The sequence below is a fragment of the Puma concolor genome, chromosome B1, assembly GCF_028749965.1.
Source record: "Puma concolor isolate L17-30 chromosome B1, mPumCon1.1.hap2, whole genome shotgun sequence".
NCBI lineage: Eukaryota > Metazoa > Chordata > Mammalia > Carnivora > Felidae > Puma > Puma concolor.
Window position 1 is genome coordinate 111418766 of NC_141670.1, and position 21323 is coordinate 111440088.

The following is a 21323-nucleotide window of genomic DNA, read 5'->3' on the forward strand; positions in this document are numbered from 1 at the left end:
GAAAAACAAGTAAGCAAGGCATGAAACACTGTGCATAATTGTTCCAAATTCTGCATACCTACAGCACAGCAAGGGAAAAGGCATGCCAACACAGCAAAGAGTAGAAATCATATAAAACTCTAATGCAAAGACAGTAGACACTACAACAAAGATCTTGACAGACAAAGGAAACCACTCTAGAGTTCCCACATGATAATATGACGTCGATGATCTGGATCAAATGTCTTAGAGAAATGAGATTATGAAAGCAACAGTTCCTGAGGTCATTAAAAAACAGAATGTACAGTCTGGGACTGGTGTAGTTCTTAGAAGCACAAAGATGATAAGGCTAATTAAATAAAAGCATTTGCTAGCCTCAAGATTTGCAAAAGAACTAGATTTGATCCCTAGTCCTTTGACTCTGAAAATATAAAGTCCCAGGATTAAACAAAGTGAATAAAATATCACAAGGGATACATCCTATTCCCCAATCTTTTATAGACTTCTTACACCACTGTGTATTTGAAAATGTTCACATTATAGGAATATTTAAAATTTTGCTGAAGTCTATGATTACGCAAATGTATTCCAGAGAACGAATATTGAAGTACTGGTTTAATGTTTAAGCAAGTAACTACTTATTTTTTTTTTAATTTTTTTTTTCAACGTTTATTTATTTTTTTGGGACAGAGAGAGACAGAGCATGAACGGGGGAGGGGCAGAGAGAGAGGGAGACACAGAATCGGAAACAGGCTCCAGGCTCTGAGCCATCAGCCCAGAGCCCGACGCGGGGCTCGAACCCACGGACCGCGAGATCGTGACCTGGCTGAAGTCGGACACTTAACCGACTGCACCACCCAGGCGCCCCACAAGTAACTACTTATAGTTCCAGTAACATAATAAAAAATTATGAGTAGCTAAGTAATTGACCCCCCCACACACTTTTAAAAAAATAAGAATCTAAGAGTTAATTCTCATACAACCATATGAGATAGGTTACCAACAGTAGCCTAAGTTCAGAGAAGATAGTAAGTCAACTGCCAATATCATACGGCTAGTAAGTTGTGGAAGTAAAATTTGAAATCAGGTAGTCAGCCTTCAGAGGCTGCGCTTCTAACAGTTGTATTCTCCTGCCTATCTTATTATCTATTTGTTGGGAGTACAGAAAATCAGAATTACATTTTACTTAACAAATTTGAAGTGAATGAAGGGCACTGACTTGTATCAAATTGGATTGACTAAAGGTGCAATCTAATAACTATATGCCTTTGTTCCATAAGCATACAGCAGATTGTTTGTTCAGGTCAGTATAGTATGACCACCTAAGAAAAACGATCTAAAAATTGGAAAGTTAGAAGCAAAGGATTGTCAACATGTATTAAAATATTTTATGTAAAAGCCACAATCTCAAAGCTTAATGTATTTTTATGAGTTTGGGTTTTTGAAAGGTACAGCTGATAATCAGAGATGCTTCCGTTCAATCTTTGATCTTTGTTCCCCAAAATAAGCATGGATTTAAAAAACTGTCTCATTGAGGAGCTAGCATTCTGTTTCTTCAGCACTTACGAGCAAATATTAATTTCACTTTACAATGAGAAACCTTTAAATATTGTATGAAATTTAAATTGAATCCAAGAAAGCAATTTCCTTGAAAATGCATTGTTTATATTTAAGCACCGGTATTTTAAGGTGCCTGCTTCAAGAATACAAAAAAACAAAAATGGTAGGAAATTCAAAGAACAGAGACACTCACCCTAGTTTTGGCATCGATCTGACCACCACGATCCAGTAAGAGCTTCACCATGTTTGTGTTTCCCCTTTTGGAAGCCACATGCAGAGGGGTGATTCCATTCTACACCATGGGAAGACGAAATAAGAGCATGTTGGGTATGACAGGGCATGATGGTGAAAATTTTGTGTTAAAAGGCACAAAGAAGGTTGTGACCCATGTGGTAATTTGATTCAAGGTTTTTAAAGTTTCATGTCTTTGATTTTTAAGGAACAAAAAAGCACACAAACCACAAAGCACTATAGTTAGAGAATGAAAAATGGAATGAAGCTGCATAATTAAGTTTGTCTATAACCACAACATATGAATTGAATGTACACATTACATTGTACACATTGTCAAGGGACAAAGGGAGCACTTTCGCATAATAAACAAAATTTCAGATTCTACTTAGGACAGAGCTCTAGTCCAAAGTCTACCGCTCTTTCTAAAATATCCATGAACTGAAAGATTCTGACATCTTAAAGTTTCCTATACTTAAAAACAGGATATAAATATACATATTCAATAACCGTTAAAAAAAAAGATTCTTAAAAACATCTTCTTCAGAATATTTCAGTATGAAAAACAACTTGTAAATAACTCGACACAGTTTCAATACAGAAGACTTCTCAGGGCCAAAAACACCATATATATGAATTGTAGTTATTTATTTTATTGGCTATCGTATATCATCATTATGGCAAAAATAGGTACCTAATTTTTTATATGTCGTAATTTTGCAAATATTCAAATATTGCATTTACTGATTCATACTGAGTACACTGACTTTTGTAATTAGCATGTAAGTGAATTCTTTCAGTGAAAGCATACCATTAAACATATAATGCAACATGATGTCTTGTTATGTATTTTGGTTAGACTCTTTATATGAGCACATTCTCAATTCATTAAAAATATTTTTCTGTCAAATTATATGCCCCATAATGATCATAACACTGTATAAATGTTCTTTTACATTTGATAATTAATGTTTTAACAGTTTAATTGTTTATTGACTTGAAGTTGCTCATTCATGATTCATGGAGTGATCTTTAAATATAACTACTCACACTGAGGTCAGAACTAATATCCTCCTTAACTACTACAAATTATTTGTGTGCCTGTGAATTTACACATTCTTATTTTTCATTTATTGGGTCATGATGATGTGCTATGATGCAAAGAAAAAAAATGAAAAATCTAATATATCCAGCATAGATTCAGTCAAGGAAAAAAAAAACTTTATTGTTATTCATTTTTACTTTAATAAAATTCTCATTTACTGCTATCTAACATGAGAAACTATTTTAAACCATACCCTCGCTGTGAAGTCCACAGCAGCTCCCCGGTTTAGAAGAAGAGTTGCCACGTTGACATTTCCATAGTGGGCGGCAATGTGCAAAGGGGTAAAACCACTCTATGGAAAGCAAAGAGAATAACAGTAAATCATTTCACCTCCATCTGTTATAGTCCCTGGATTAGTGAAGAAAATCACACATAATTGTCTACCTAACATGTGAGCAATACAATTAAGATAATAAATGCTTTAATAAAGCTCTTTAACTTTTAGTATTACAAGATAGTAAATAACTAAGGCTATAAGCAGGTAAATAAATACCCTATGTTTCTTGGCAACATTATTTGTAATTAGCTTCATGATTTATCTGTCTATGAGATTTGTTGTTTATACAAAACCATGTATCTTGAGTTGGTTAAGCTTTAGAGAAAAACAGAATATGATTAAACAACATAAGGTTTCAGCCACAGAATTCACATAATTATGAATTAAAGATTTTTTCTTCAGAGAAAGACATAAAACTATAGTTTTGTTTAGTTTGGGGATTTTCAATTAAAAAAGAAACCAACATTAGTTGACATTGTGTCTTTGGAACAATGAAAATATTGTGAGAAACTTTTACAGAGGTGTACAATTCATTCCACATCATTTACACTGTCATGATATTTCTGTCTTTTCTAATAACTGTTTAGTGAGACTATGCTGTTATAATGAAAAAAATTAAAAAAAACAAAAATTAAATAATATACCTGGCATCAATGTAAATATAAAATAAAGAAAAAAAAATTTAGCTGAACACAATTTTGAATGTTAATTAAACCAAATTTTATCAATAATATTGACATAAAATAATAAGCAAGTTAAATCAAATGTATGGACATTAGAGAACTGTTTACTTTCAGAATTTTTTTAATGTTTATTTATTTTTGAGAGAGAGAGAGAGAGAGAGTGTGAGTGAGTGAGAGGCAGAGAGGGGGATAGACAGGATCCAAAGCAGGTTCTGCGCTCTCAGCGCAAAGCCCGATGAGAGGCTCAAACTCATGAACTACAAGAACACGACCTGAGCAGAAGTCAGATGCTTAACCAACTGCACTCCTACTCTCAAAATATTTAAAAAATGAATCTGAAAACCTTCATGGAAGAAAAGTATACTTTCTTTCATTCCTTATTCTGATGAAATTTAGTTAGAAATTTTTGCCATTTTCACAAAAGAAGTATATTTACTCTTTCATTATTAAAATGCTAAAAAATCTATTATTCTTGCTCTCCATAATTTCATAATTCTCATTACTCAATAAAAGATGAGAGGAACAATAAAGACTGTTCCTATAGAATTGGATATCAAATCCTGCAGCTTTGAGGTTAATTTGTATCATTCCCTTTTATTTGAAATGAACTTTGAGGTATATAATATTGTTTTTAAGAAATATTATATGAATCACAACCATTATTTTTCTATTCATTTGATAGTTTTTGTTGATTTTGCTTTTTAAATGGACTAAATAAGCATTCAGATATCTTAGGTAATGGAAATTCCTCCCTGCTATCAACCAAATTAGCTACAAATGATTTCTAACTGTAGAGAAACAAGACACAAAATAATAATAGTAACTATCAATCCAAATCCCACACTTGAGGTAAAGATATTTTTGTGTCTACAGGATGCCAAATACTCATGTCAAAACGGAGGGAAACATGAATCTAAAACCTGGCTGTTATTTTATAAAATGTCAAATTTTTATATTTTAGGAAATAATTGACTGGAAGTTTTTCATTTGTATCTTGATAGTTCCTGCCACCTAGACATATCCTGAATGTAAGTCTACCATTTAAGTTACAATTTCACTTCAGGAAAAGAACGTAGTGATTGCTGGTGAATCATTTTCAAATTATTTTTCTGATTTGCAAAAATAAACCAATTTATTGTCTGACACAGCCTCATCAACCGTCCATGAGGATGCTTCAGACTGTGACTCTTGGATCGACATGTGGCTCGTAGAAGCCCCTCAGAGAAACTCTTGCCTGGTTACCATGGAGGTAGAAAGCTCAGTTCACTTTTCTACAGGGGAATCAATGGAAGGGCTCCCCTCTTTGTTACTCTATTATCCTCAGAGAAATATTTCTAACTCAGTACGAATCTTCCCAAACTGCTGCTTTCAATACAATGTTTACAGCCAATATTGCTTTCAAAAACATCTCTTAAACAACCACCAAAAATCACCTACAAAATTAAAGTTATTAAAACCAGCAATTAAGATATCAATTTATATGTTTCTAGTCTTGAGAAATTTCACCAACCAATTGGGCCTTTTTAAAAAAAATCTATGACCTAAGTCCCATGTACAGATATGGAACAAAAGAAATAATATGACTAATTCAAATATATTCATATCTCAATAGGTACATTTGTTAACAAACAAGATTTTAATTTTACAAATACTCTAATACTACTAAATACCAAATGAATGCTCAAAACCTCTCTAGATCCACAGCCCAGTGATCATGAGAGGTTAGTCTACAAAGTCCCCTCAACTAAGTGAAAATCAATCTACACAGTCATTTGCCTTTGAATACTGGTTAATTTTTATCATATACTTTCAACAATAGAAGGCATCTCAGTAGCAATGGTCGAAAGACTACACACACACGCACACACACTACTGAGAGACTTCTGAACTGAATATTCTTGGTGATCAATGTGACTTACTTTGGTATGTGGAAAATAGATAATTTCATGTCAAGTACTGTTAAGACTTAGCAAGATAAAAGCAAATGCTTCGATAATAATATGCTCGGTATCACTATTGATTATATGCAATGTGGTTTAAAAAGTACAGGAAGAAAAGGGCAACTGCAATGAGATAAGAAGATAAAACAGTTGCAAAGAAACCTCCTTAAATTTCACTTTGCTAAACTCTAAGCAGAGAAATTTCATTAAGAGAAGGTCATATCTCTTACTGGCAAAAAGTTAACAGTAAAGCTAACTCAGTAAAATACATATTAAGGAGCTCTGTTTCATGCTCTACTCTAGTAAGCTATTTAAATACTTTCACTGATTTAAAAAAACATCAAATACATATTACATTAAAATTTTTGAATTATTCATTTGCCTTAATTATGGGAAAAGTCTCTAAAATCAATTTCCTAATAATGGAAATTCCAATCATTAGTAAGAATTAGTGAGCATTTATTCTAACTGGGCAAAAAAGTAAAATAAATAAAAACAAGGTATATTTTGGTATAACCACAATACTGTACCTCGGTGGTCCTATTCACCATCATCTGAAGCAGTGTTGTGTGGGAAGAAGAGGGAAGATATTACACAGTGCAAAATTAAGTAAACGGTCAATCTGCTCACTGCAACTGGATACACTGTTCCAAAATACATTCTACTGAGAAAAGACATCCGTAATGCTATCCATACAATACAATTTTACCTTTCTAATTCCATTTCTTATTCCATACCTTTCTTATTCCATACCAATAGAATAAGTAAGCAGATTTCTAAAAAGCTGAACCCCATCTTTAAGAGACAATTATCTTAAATTTTGTTGTTATTATACCCAACAGCCGGTCCCCTTCTTTCTGAAATACCTCCGACGGTAATTTATCTCTTAGGATGACCGGAAGTAATTTTGCATCATCACCATGGCCTACTTCTGTATCATCCCCCAGGAGGAAGCTGGCAGCCGGAGAGTTCCTGTCCACAAATGTGTTCAGCTTTTACCTTGGATTGTACGTCAGCGTTGTGATCGTTCTGAAGCAGGAGTGCGGCAGATTTGGTGTCGTCTTTCCTCGCTGCGATATGCAGAGCCGGCAGCCTCACTTTCCCTTTGGTGTCATTCTCCAAGAGGATGGCCACTGCCTGGTTGTGTCCTTGCTGGAGTGCCACAGCTAGTGGCGTAAAGCCATCCTAGCAAAATAGAAGGAAAAACCCTCAATTAAATTTTGGAAGCATGGGATTCAACTGTAAGCAATGCCTCTAATGTTTAAAATAAGAATTAGGATGGAGAAGAAAAGCAAAGGGATTAAATATTCCTGTGAAGATTAAAGCAGATGATCAACTGTCCTATGCTGTACTATGGACTGGTTTCATCAGATTATTTTCCTAGCTTCTGTTCTAAATATTTTGAAAAACATCTGCATTCCCTAACAAAGCATACTTCACATAAGGTGAACTTAAATGTATGTTTAGAATGGGAAAATAAAAATCGGAACCAACGTTAAGTATACAGGCTAATCAAAAGGAAAAAGTGGGAAGGGTTGGAATAAGAGAGACCAAGTCTGACTGAGAAGCAAAGATACAGTAGCTAAGACAGGGAAATAAATTCTGTAATTAAATATGCAAGCTTCTAAATGTCTCTGTATCGATTAGGGGAGAACAATAATAATTATCAATGGAATGGGCTATTACCAATTAATGTGGCAAATTTGAAACATAATGTAACCTAAAACTTTTTGATAAATAAGGCTAGTTCATTAATTATATACTTCATTGAATTTTATTTTACTTAGATCATTTAGATACAATGTGCTAGGTAATGAAAAAACAGATTTTTAATTCTCAACTTGGCAACAAGTTAAAAAAAAATAAAACAATAGCACAGATCATCAAAGTTAAAGGAATTTTAAGGGTAGATGGATAACCATGCTTGTAAATTTGGAAACTATGTTTTCTTTCTAGAAACAAGTATTCAGTTAGTAGAAAGGTGACAAATAGAAAAAAATCTATATATATATCATATATATCCTAGGCTCTGTGTATTTTAAAACCTCCCTTACTCCACAAAAACTTGAAAACAAGTCTCAGAAGTTTCCATTCATAGAAGAGATGAGGACAATAAGATTGTATATTAATGATTACATTTTAGAGACAACAGCAATTTACCATAATCTAACTACTCGATTTGTTTTCAATGATAACTTTTTTAAACTGTAGGGTTTTGAGAAAAAGTGATTTCCTATAGCACTACCACAAAAAGACTTGAATTTGTTTTAATAAGAATTGAATTTTAGATAAACACATTACTTAATAGAATGTAAGAATACAACATGTAGCATTGTAAAATGAAAAATAGTAGCCTAAATTTAGAACTTTGGCACAAATTAAGTTTTCTGTTGAGAAAGAAAGAACAGGCTCATTATCATATACATATTCGATTATCCCCTGCAACACTGTGATAGTTTATATGAAAAGAGTATGAACTTTGTTTTTGTTTTTTCTTAGAGACAAGGCATTTGCTGACAGTACAGAACCTAATGAAAAAGTTTTTAGCCTTCAATTTTGGTAATGTTCAGGAAGAAGGAGAGTTAAGAGTTATAAAATTAGTACTGGAGGGACAGAGAATTCCCCTAAAAGAATTTAACTTTCAATGTCTACCACATGGATTTCATTCTATTCTATGCTTCATGAGGGAGGGATGAATATTTGAAATGATTTTTTCAAGCGCCTCAACTAACTCCATGAAAAAGGAAACCCATATGAAAATTCAGTAGCTTCATTTTTCATCGTTTACTTACCAATGCTAACTGCTATAATTATGGGAAATTTCAAATATTTAAAGATTTATTTTCAAACATGAGTTTCATGGAAGTATTGAATAATCTCATGATTATCTGCTTTTTAAAGTGGTCACAATGTCTTGATTAGTAGTTAATTTTTACAAATTAGGGCTACTTTTGGGCACAGAGGAAAGGTCTTCTTTAGGCATATTCACACGTGTGCACATGAGACTGTACAAGGTATCTGGCAATACAATATAAAATATCAAACAGTAATCAGTCCTAAAGCCCTGGAAACATGGTAGGTTTTACAGAACGATAGACTAAAAGGGAATGTCCATATGCGTGTTACTTGATAATCATTAGGGCCAGCAAAGGGGAGGGGGGAATTAATCAACTAAGCTTATATATGTCCAGTCAGTCAGAAATTAATTCTAGTTATTTAAGTGATTAAAAACTTAAACAACAAGCATAAACATGTCTAAGCTAAGCTTCAAACCTCATACGATTCCCTCGCAAAAGCTGCATTTTTGTGTAGAAATCAGAGAGGGTTTTCATTTTTTGAGAATCACAGTGCAACATGGCTTCTGCTGATGCAGTGTATATAAAGGGATATTTTTTGAACCAGACTGAAATGTGACAGAGAGCTACACCAAAGGAGCCTTGAGACAGCTATGAATACCAGCAAGCAGAATTTCTCTAAACCATACACTAGAAATAATAAATCTATCCGGTGACTAGAACTCTGGACTGTGATGGTTTCTTGGGGGAAGTGATTCTGCATTCAAGAAACTAAAATAAAACAGACACAGATTTCCTTATTTTGGTACATTTCTCAGTTGTCCTGATACAGAGATAGAGTCTCACATAGTTACTCAAGATTTACCTGAAGATAGTCATATGCTACTCATTGACATAATTAGTGTCTCAGGAAAAAAGAAAAAAAAAAAGGCCTCAAATCATAAAAATCACACTTTACCCACATGGTAAGAGTGTAAAATCTGTGTGATAAATACAGAACTTGAAATCATTTTACATTGGGCAGTTGTGTTTTCCAGTCATAAATAAGAAACATGGCCCCATTAATAGTGGTTTCTTGGGATTTTTTTTTTTTAAGTAATGAGAATAAGCTGTCAGAAAGTTATTGCAATTGGCTCCATAAAAAGTTTTCTGCCAAAGGGACTGGAAATGGATTTAATAGATTATGATGATCTCTTCCCCCAGGGCAGGATAGAAAGGAATTCATGTTTATTTCACCTAAAGACTTAATCGTTCAGAAAGAAAGGAAGTCCTTAATAGACGTTAAAAGTTACCAACTTAGTTTCTGGAGGGCAAGCATCTATCAATCATCTCTCACTCCAAGCCAGGAGTTTTAAAGTTCTATCAGTGGAGGCACAAAATATGAGAAAGGAAAAACAGAGCCTGCATAATCTGGTTGAAAGGGGTGAGGAGTGAGTGGCATGACCCAGTGGAACTTTTTTCCCTTCTCTGTGTCACTCACTTCGAAGCTTTGGCCCCACAAGGCACCACCTCACAGTGGTGGTTTGGAGACAGTTTCTCCAAACTCAAGGGTTTCTGGAGGATCACTTAGAAATCGCAGTTCTAAGCAACCACTGAACTTGCTCCTTAACGTGCCTACGCAAAAATGAGAAAGAAAATAACAAAGCAAGTCTGTTTCTTGGAGGACATGCATAGTTTGAAGAGGAAAGTGATGTTCTAAACTGGCCCACTCTAACCCTTTCTTATGTCTAGATGTCCTGAATGTTTTGATACTAAATGGACTTTGAACATCCTATTTAATTGTTGCTATAATCATAGTCATACAACTATATGCCATAATTTGCGCTTCAGAAAATGTGAACAGCTTTATTTTTGTCACACATTCCTCATAAAATTGTGCTAACACAGATACCTATGAATAATTTCTGATCATTAAAAATTGTTCATTTAGAGAATTAAATTGGATCCTAACAGATACAATAGTGATGAAAAGAGATGGATAGGATTTACTGTAATCTGATTTTAAAATAGTATAAAAACTCCCAAAACCTAGAGAATGGCAAATTGATGGAAGCATGAGTTCATGTAAGAATAAGTTGACATGAATCCCAAATCAAGGCATAAACTCATTCAACTGTGTGCACTGGGTCCTTTGTTCACGGCCATCATTGTACGTTACACAAGTAACATGAACACTCCTAGCATATTTTATTATTTAAAAAATTGTTTTTAATGTTTATTCTTTGAGAGAGAGAGAGCATGAGCAGGGGCGGGGCAGAGAGAGGGAGACACAGAATCTGAAGCAGGCTCCAGGCTCTGAGCTGTCAGCACAGAGCCCGATCATGACCTGAGCCAAAGTCAGATGCTTAACTGACTGAGCCACCCAGGTGCCCCATGAACATTCTAGCATATTTTAGACAAGATAATGGAGATCCTTTGCAGCTGGATAAAAAGACTATGGACATTAAGATCAAAGAATTTGAACCTCTGGGTTGATGGTCTTACCTCAGTAGCAGTGCTCTGATTAGCTCCATTTTCAAGCAAATATTTTACAACATCAATGTGGTTCTCTTGGGCAGCCATGTATAAAGGAGTGAAGCCATTCTGAGGACAAACAATAAAAAAGACATCTTTAATCATTTGTAAAGTTTAAACCAGGGAAGAATACCAGAAAAGGAAAGAGAGAATACTACGAAGTAAACTTTTGAAATGATGATACATATAACACACCTTCACAATGTAGTATACATATATTTACTATTATAAAACTAGCTATAATCAAAGTGAACCAATTCCTACACATAATTCCTAAAAGAATGAGGACAAAGTGATACGGAAACAATATTTACCAAATTCCCTATCTTCGTTTCAGTTCTAGAGATTTACATTTCCCATTACCTAACACTGTTAAAACTAAAGATATTTAGAATTTTAATATAATCCTATGGCATACATATAAATTCTCATTATATGTAGTGTATTTATAAAATAATATTTATATAGTATCTTCTGTACTTTTTCAATTAAATTTTTTAATGTTTATCTATTTCTTAGAGAGAGTGCGAGTTGGGGGGGGGGGGGGCAGAGAGAAAGGGAGACACAGAATCCAAAGCAGGCTCCAGGCTCTGAGCTGTCAGCACAGCACCTGACGTGGGGCTCAAACCCAACAACCGTGAGATCACGACCTGAACTGAAGCCGAAGCCTTTAATCGACTGAGCCACCCAGATGCCCCTCTCCTTTACTTTTTTAAAAAATGTCTATTGACTTATTTATGAGAGAGAGAGAGAGAGAGAGAGAGAGAGAGAGGCAGAGAGACAGGGAGACAGAGAATCTCAAGCAGGCTCCACGGTGTCAGTGCAGAGCCTAATACAAGGCTCAAACTCACAAACGGTGAGATCATGACCTAAGTTAAAATCAAGAGTCTGAAGCTGAACCAACTGAGCCACCCAGGGACACCTATCTTCTGTACTTTATTAAATCATAAACTATTTAAACAGGCCACCATTATCTTGAATGTATGCGGTTTAATTAGCACTTTTAAAGGTATAAATTATTACTCATTCCAGAATAGGCTAGGAGTGATTGCAAATCTGATTGAAAAGGTTTCTAAAAAAATCTAAATTTCAGTATTCTGATTGAAGTAATATGGTTTATACTGAATATCTTTATATTATTTTTAAAGCCATTCTGAAATTCTATCATTCATTAACTCCCATATTCATGCATTCAGTTATTTACTAAAATCCAGCCACTGGTAGCTGGGACATCACTGGGATACACTGATAAATAAGACAGACATCTGCCTTAATGAAACATATACTATGGTAATATTATAACATTATTACATAGTCACAGTTAAAAGAATCACTGAAATTATACAGCTTGAGTTTAAAATTAAGTTTAAATTGGCAAATTTTCTTTTCATCAGATCCTTTGCAATAGGTAACACCGCATTAAAAAAAGACTTCGTAAAAAAATAGAAAACATGGGACACTATATAGACTCTTAAATCTAACAATTCTCTCAGAACAATGTCAGAGCCTTACGTGTTGTTGATTCCCTGAAAAATTCTATGCATTAATGAGAATAAGCAAAAACAAGGGATTTTCAAAACCATAAAAGGAGAAAAAAATAACTGTTTTGAAAAATTCTTCTATATGCATCGTTTAAGTGTGGCAACATTATTTAAGATGGCCAAGATCTGGCAAAATATAAAAATACAGAATATAGAAGTAGAATAAGAAAAGAAATTTTAAATTTGATTACAAAAGAAAATCTGCAGACTTCAAAAGAGGAGGAAATTTTTAAACTAAGAAATATTGTCAAAGGAACGAATTGACAATTTTGTAGGATGCAGGAATAGCTTGCTAGTTGGATAGCATATTTTTTTTTTAAACATAGCAAACAGGTGAAATCTTGGGTATTTTAAGAACACTGAAGAGGTGGCGGAAGGACGGAATTAGAGATTCAAAGGAAGGGAAAGCCAGTGAGTATGGTTAAAAACAATGAGTGGGTGTGGAATGGGGCTCTTTCATGACAAGGAAAAGGCAGGATGCAAAGGAAAAAAAAAGACGAAACAGAACTTTTAATAGAGTAAAACACTTTGCTTACATGTTTTCCTCTGACAGAATCTTGGATGTAGATCAGGAGAAAGGGAGATAGACCATGGTTGCCACATCAATAGGGAAAAAAAAAATGTACCATTCTTAGCCTCCCACCCTGGGTCCTGGGCTTTAGAGGGGGCCTCCTCTATTTGAACACGGTAGGGATCCAGAGGCCCAAAGGGACATGCCCATCCTGATCCTGCAGCTCTCCTGCTTCCAGACCACACATTAGGCATGAAGTTACCCATAATCCTTGACTAAGCAGCCCCCAGCATGGTTCCAGTGCTTGCTCAGACTTCTTTGGGTTCATTTTCCAAAAGTGCCATGCACACCATGTGACAGACTGACCAATGGCCCCCAAATATGTCCTCACTCTAATCTCTGGAAGTTGTAGATGTTACCTTATATGTCAAAAGGAACTTTACAGGTGTGATTAGGTTACGGATCTTGAGGTGGGGAGATTATCCTGGATTGTTCAACTGGGTGTAACATAATCACAGGGTTTTTATAAGAAGGAGGCAGGAGGTCAGAAAGGAGAAAAGACACCATACTGCTGGCTTTGAAAATGGAAGAAGGGGACGTGATCCAAAGAGATTTTTACTCAGAGCCTCCAGAAAGAACCAGCAGGGGCAGCACCTTGGTTTTAGTCCTAAGCCTAATCTCAGACTTCTAAAATTATAAAATAACAAAATCTGTGTTAAGTCATTGAATTTGTGGCAATTTGTTACCGCAGCAACAGGAATCTAATAGACACCCCAGGAGCTGTTTGCTAGGGAAGGTCAGAGCAGTAGGTGCAGGTCAGGGTGTTCACACCTTTACACATGATGCTCTATGGGGAGGATGGATCCAGGGATGGGCCAAGAAGAGGAACCCGCTGTAGGCCAGGGTTTAGAATCAGCACCACCCCCACCCCCACCCCGCCACCAGCCACAATCCTGTGTGGAACTCCAAGGTTTCTGAGAAGTCTAAATTTGGACCTGTCATATTGTTATAAAGATATATTTGTCAAGATAGGAAGATAGGAGATACTTATTTAAAGTTAACTTGATATATAGCTTTTAATTTAAAAAAGTATATTGTAGGGGCAACTGGGTGGCTCAGTCTGTTAAGCATCTGACTCTTGATTTTAGCTCAGCTCATGATTGCACGGTTCATGAGATCAAGCCCCAAGTTGGGCTCTGTACTTACAGCACGGAGCATGCTTGCGATTCTCTCTCTCCTCTCTCCCTGCCCCTCTGCCCACTCATGCTTTCTCTCTCTCTCTCTCAAAATAAATAATAAACTTAAAAAAAAAAAAGTATATTGTAAGCGGGCCTCTTTTGCATTCATGCCCTGGGCTCTGCAAGTATTAATAGTGGGTTAGTGGTAGAGAAAGAAAAGGGGGAAATATCAGTACATATCATATAAGGGAGGGGAGAAAGGGCAGTCACAAACATTCAGGATCTTGATTAGAGTACATCATGAATCCCATTTGTGCCTGGTGCCACCGCCTCAGCATGCAAGGGCTTTCAGCAGTATAGGGGATACAGATATGAAGAACAATAACAATAAAAATAATTTATTGAACTTCTGCTATACGCTATTCACTATGAGAGATGATTTCGATGTCACCTCTAATTACTGTGATCATGTATGTGTCTGTTTGTCTGGGACAGTCTAAGTTTATGTCTAAGTTTATGTATAGTACCCTGGAGTAATAATTAATAGTGTCTCAGTTTGAATGACACATTAAATGGCCTAATACTATCTCTAATACTTAAAATATTGCTGCAACATTGGTACTGCCATATCCTTTTTTTTTTATTTTTTTAAAGTAAACTCTACATCCAAAGTAGGGCTCAAACTTATGACCTCAAGATCAAGAGTCCCATGTTCCACCAACTGAGCCACCCAGGCATCCCTCTTCACCCCACTTGAACTGAGGCAGCTGAGGCTCAGATAGTTGGGTAACTTGGCCAAAATCTCACAGCTAGTAAGTGAAGTGAAAGTGTCTCTGCTGAACTGGAGTCTCCATGGGTGAAGCCAAAGCACCTGCAATTTTTAAAAAGCTCAATTTTTGAAATTACCTGAAGAATATTGTTATCGGTGATGCAGAGCAAATGAATGGTTTAGGGCAAGAAGGGCCGTGATCACATCTGCGTTTCAGAGCGTCCACTCTGGTGAACACTGAGTGGACCACACCCACTGTGGTTTGGGGTGGTGGAAGACACGAATGAAAGTACGGGGTTAATCAGATTTTGTAGTATTTGCGATAGTACATTTAAAAGATGAAGGAAGCCTGAGCCAAAATAACATCTTGGCTAGGCGAGGGAGGGAGGGAGCTATTTACTGTTACAAATATGTGAAGTAAAAAGGCGATAAAGATTTACTACAGGTCCTAAAGACGTGGGAAATTATCCTTCCCTAACTTCCTGATACTACTTAACAAGAAATACTCCGCCAGAAAATGTGAAACATGCCTCTGGGTAATTGGGACAGGGCACTGCAGCCTTTTAACAGCACTGTGAGTTTTACAGGAAAGCTTTTATCTCTGCATATAAATAGATTAATAACACAGGATTACTGGCCTGTGTCCATGCTTCCAGGTGCTTTCCAATGTATTATGTCTCCATGCCTTTCTAAAATAGTGTGGCTGCAGGTAGGTATAAAAGTATATGTATTTTCTTCTTGTTGGTATAAAAAAGTCAAAGAGATCCACAACCTGGGCTGATACTAGGAGGATGCTAACAAGCACCAAATTATCAGCTGTTATGATAATTAACAGCGTGACCAGTAGGTGCCTCTACCAACCAGTTATTAAATATTTTAACATTATTCGTCTCCATTGCCACTCATGTATATTTATTCAACAAAAATGTGTTGGGTGACTCTTTACTGCTAGGCATTGTGTTTGGCATAGTGATTCAGAGAGGAAAGGCAAAGTTCCTGTTAATTAGGAGCTCACAGTCCAGAGACTGAGATGGGCAAGTGAGGAAACTACTATGTTACAGTTCAGTGAACACATATAGAATTCGTTTCTTAGAAAGAAAGAAAGAAAGAGAAAGAGAGAGAGAGAGAGAGAGAGAGAGAGAGAGAGAAAGAAAGAAAGAAAGAAAGAAAGAAAGAAAGAAAGAAAGAAAGAAAAGAAAAGAAGAGAGAAGTTACATGAGGGATATAAAGAGAACACAGAAGAGCACAGAACTAAACTGGGTAAGGAAATCATATCCAAAGGAAGTCACTGGAAGTGACACTTTGGTAGACAAGGGGAGTGATTTGGTTTGAACTGAATCACGAAAGCTGAAGTTAGGCATAGACGCAGGAAAGGGACTTCAAACAGCGGAAACCCCATGAGAAAACACTGAACATCTAGGGATCTGCAAATAACTCAATGTGGCTAGCAGCAGGAGGAGGCTGACACAGGCAGGAATCAGTTCCCATGTGTCATGCTAAGGAGTCTGAATTTTATTCGGAAGACTTGAGAATCACGGTTTTAAGCTGGGGTTTGGCACGATCACATTTCCATTTTAAAGAGATTCATTTGGGGCACCTGGGTGGCTCAGTGGGTTAAGCATCCCACTCTTGATTTTGGCTTAGGTCATGATCTCACAGTTCGTGAGTTCAAGCCCTGAGTCTGCAAGAGCCTGCTTGGGATTCTCTCTCCCCTTCTTTCTCTGCCCCTCCCCTGCTCATGTGCACACTCACTCTCTCTCTCAAAATAAATAAACTTAAAAAAAAAGAAAAATTAATTTACCAGGATTGAGGAGGACGAATTGGAAAATGGCCAGAGTATAGTCTGGAAAAGTAGTAATAAGGTTTTTACAATAATCCAGCTGAGAAATGAGGATTAGGAATATTAATATGATTTTGATATTTTAAAATGTAATTTAGTATTTATGTATTTATATTCTACTTAAAGATTGATCATATTGAATAATATTTCTCATATTATTGAGGTTATAACAGTCTCTTAAATCCAGAAATTATGCTGTTTCAAGAATTCAAACCCTTGTAATATTACAAAAAATGTTTTCCTGTTTTTATTAGTGATATAACAACAACCCAGTAATCAGATTTCAGCTGCTGGTGAGAATTTCTTTAGGTAATTGGATTATCTGGGAAAATTGAATGAACATGAGCTATTTATGTATCTACCTATCAAATGTAGATTTATTGAAGCTTCTCAGAACATTTTTAAAAGAAGTAGATCTATTGATATTTGTATATCATTTCAAAGCAATTATACAGAGACAAATAATGTCAGTATGCAAAGCAATAAATGATTTAGAATCAATGATTTGGACAAGGACCGAAATAAAATTATAAGAACTATCATCATTAGCAATTTTTAAGATCTTAACTTTTCAGACTTAATTCTATCACCACATATAACCTTATTCTCTCCTTACACAAATGGAGATTCATCAATTGGATGACTTGAAAGATTGATCATATCAAATTATTCTAATATTAACTGGAGTCAATGTTACTATTCAATTCAGAGGGTCTTTTTATAGCACCAGGTTTAGCCCACAGTTTGTTACTTAGGCACTTAGATGAGATGTCTTGAGAGTAATGAATATGCATATAGTATTGTTTATGTCCTCATGAACAGAAAATATAACAGAGTTCACAGAATACACATATATAGGACCATCTGTAGCTCAATACATATTATTGAGCAAATGCATACTAATATGTATATATATATATAATATGTATATAATATGTATATGTAATTAGTATATACATACTAATATATGTGTGTATATATATATATATATATATGGTTGGCTCAATACATACTAATTTCCAAAGAAGCACAAAAAAAGTGCTATCAGATCACTAAAGAACGAGCAATTAGTACCATGAAAAAAGGTACTTTTGGCTCAAGCACATAGATCTGAGAAGAAATTAGGAGGCCTTAATGAAATCAAGACAGTAGATCTACAGAAAAGAAAATGTTATTTGCCATTCTTTTCTGGTTTCATTTTCCCCATCTCTCAAGAAATGTGGTGTTTGTATGAGAATTCTCAGTGCATTTGCTGTAGGTACACATTTCACTTGGGGAATTCTGTTCCCCGAGCCTAATAACAAATCTAGTGAATAGTAAAAGAACAGTAAGCAAAATTACCAAAGATGAGTAAAAGCCAATGCAAGAATGCATCTTGAAAAAATGTTTTACAGGTTTAAAACTTCTTTTTTAAAAAAATTTATATATATTTATATTTATGTATGTTTAAAAATTTTTTTAAATTCTTAACCAGACAGATAACAAAGAAAACTGAAATTCACATCACCACCTAGCTAAAGATATACTTTAGGTGATTTCATGGATCAAGCATAAGCTAAAAGAGTGGACAGTGCTTATGGAAATTTCAAATGGTGTATCTCTGAACGCTAGTCATTGTTATTTTACCTGTTTTAACTCTTGGTCTTATGCAGCTAAACTTATTAAATAATTTTTAATGACTAAAAAACTTGCCATATTTTCATAGGTGAAAATGTTGTAGCTGAAAGGAAACTCATCATTTTATAGTTGAGGAAATTTTAACCCAGAGACTGAGTGCACCACCAGGTGGACTCGCCAGTTACACAGATTAAGGAGAGAATAGAAGGTAAATGGACACAGTTCATGCAGGGATGCTTGCTTTACCCTCTCCTTCTCATCTTTCAGGCCTTGATATAAGCATCACCCTCTCTGAGAGGCCTTATTCAATGCCCAAAGCAATTCTCAGTACAGAGCAGATGTTCAATAAATATTTAAATGGGTGAGTGAATAATGTAGAACAGGAACCAACTTCCTGAGACTCCTGGGTGGCTTAGTCAATTGAGTGTCCGACTCTTGATTTTGGCTCAGGTCATGATCTCATGATTTGTGAGAATCTGTACTGACAGTACAGAGCCTCCTTGGGATTCTCTCTCTTCCTCTTTCTCTTTCCCCACTCCCCCATTTGTGCTCACTCTCTCTCTCTCTTTCTCTCTAAAATAAATAAATAAATAAATAAATAAATAAATAAATAAATAAATAAATAAACAAACAAACAAACAACAACAAAAGAAACCAAGTTCCTTTTTATGCCTGCAGGGGTCTTAAAATATGTCTTCAAATTCTTTGACATGCCTCCCTTCAAAAGGTAAAGCCTATTTCCCCTTTCTTTGAGTGTGGGCCAACTTAGTAATTCACTTTCAGTGCACAGATTGTGGTGGAAACTATTGTGTACGACTTTGAGACTAGGGTTTAAAAGTGACTGGCTTATTGCCTTGCTCTCTTTTGGATCACCTGCTCTGGAGGTAATGAGCTGCCAAGTCACGATGACATTCCAGCAGCCTGTGGAGAGAAGCGGGTGAGCAGGAATTGAGACCTCCCACCAACAACTAGCACCAACTTGCCAACTATGTGAAAAACCACCTTGGTAGTGAATCTTCCAGCCCTAGGAAACCCTTCAGATGGTCAACGTTTTCATCACAACCTCATGAAAAACTCCGAGCCATGATCGCATAGCTAAGCCACTATTAAATTCCTGATCCACGGAAAGTGTTATGATCGTAGAGTTTATTGCTGTTTTAAGCCACTGAGTTTGGAGACAATTTGTTATGAGCAATTGCTAGCTGACACAATGTCCAACAAGGTCATACATGATCTGACCATGGTTTACCTTGCCAACCTCTTACCACTCATATTCTACACTGATTCCTTTGTTTTTAGGAAAGGAATTCATATCTTAGACAGTTATTTTCATATAACTTTGACAAAACACAAAGACAAAGCAACCTAATATGGTAGTCATGTGTTACCCTTCTTTATCATATTTTGCAATTGGAAAAGATTAAGTCTTTGCATTTATAAGAAGGAAAGAGTGAAGTAGGTCACTCGTGCATATTTGCTTAAATGGAGCAATCTATAATCTAAGAGAATTTGAAAATTACAGCTTTAAAGCTTTATAATACCCCTAATGCCATGTGCCTTTTGCCAGTTTTCTAAGAGTACTACATATACTTTTCATATCCACTAGAAAACTAATCAACAAATTATATGCCCAATTCCAACCGTAGAATATGAAAATGGTTATAGATAGCACTGGGTTTGAACTTGCAAAAGTAAAATTCCCCTTCTGATGAAGGCTTCTGTCTTTTGCAGGAAGGTCAGTATCAAGATTTAGGTTTTTTCACAGAGCAGAATTCTTCAGTAGACTTAGCCATGACTTCCTAGGAAACTCTTCATCAGACGGTGGTTAGCACAGGTTGGTAATTACTCCTCTAGCTACCATCCCAGATACCATGTATCATCTTCTTCCTTTGAACTAGCATTATGAGAGACAAGGCTGGGAAGAATCCCCAAATTATCACCCAGCTTTAAGGTCAGGATGATTCAAATTATTTCCCTAAATATAACGTAAATGCACAGCTGCAAAGGATTAAAAAAAAAAAACAACAAACAATGGGTATTAATTGTAGTCACAAAAATAAAGACTATTTTGTGTACTGTGGGGGTGTAGTTAGGGCAAAAGAACAATAGATACGATTATACACTTGCTTGGTAGTGAAGAAGGAATTTTATTAATTAAAATACCATATGAATTTTCTAAGGTGATTTGAACTTGGCAGTTCTTTACCAAGGTTAAGATACTAGGGGTTATTTTTAACCACCTTCTTCTCTCCAAAGGTCCTCTTTAAAGGATTATAGCTAAACTATTAAATGACATTAAAATGATTAATGTTTTAAATCTTTTGAAGGGGGTTCTACTTTATGGAATATTTACCATGTCATCTTGTTTGATCCCCACAACTGTGCTATTGGGGTCATTTAACAGAGAAGACTGTAGCTGGCAACCATTCACCCAAAGACATACTCACAAATGGTGCAATCAGGGTCTGAACTCCGGAGGACTCCAAACCCAGGGCTCCTTCCACTCCCCTCAACTGTTCCCTTCAACTGACATCAGATTGTCACAGAGAACACCCTGCTTTTATCTAGTAACTGAGGAATTAGTTGACTTCCATTTTCTCCTAAGCCATTCGCTAGAGATAAGCAGGGAAGCTTTACCTAATGACAGTGACGGAATTATCATGAACTGCTTGATGAAGAATGTGCAAGTGTTCTCTTAGGTGTAAAGATTTTTCCAGTGAAGTAAGTAATAGATCTCTGTACAACTCAAGGAAATAGACATTCACAGGTATTAAGTTCCACAC

General features: G+C 35.6%; 1 protein-coding gene across 23 annotated transcripts in view; it reads right to left on the minus strand.

Annotated features, from left to right (window-relative positions):
* The window catches only part of ANK2 (ankyrin 2), a 673807-nt gene that overhangs the window by 133237 nt on the left and 519247 nt on the right, over positions 1-21323 (minus strand). For 20 of the 23 annotated variants that reach the window (XM_086704357.1, XM_086704361.1, XM_086704354.1 and 17 more), the window contains 5 exons: positions 11055-11153; positions 6775-6960; positions 6306-6329; positions 3069-3167; positions 1733-1831 (listed from right to left, as the gene is read on the minus strand). In XM_086704357.1, coding sequence (XP_086560483.1) covers positions 1733-1831; positions 3069-3167; positions 6306-6329; positions 6775-6960; positions 11055-11153 — 507 coding nt within the window. The remainder of the gene's footprint in view (positions 1-1732; positions 1832-3068; positions 3168-6305; positions 6330-6774; positions 6961-11054; positions 11154-21323) is intronic. The other 3 variants (XM_086704350.1, XM_086704368.1, XM_086704365.1) reach the window with 1 other exon arrangement.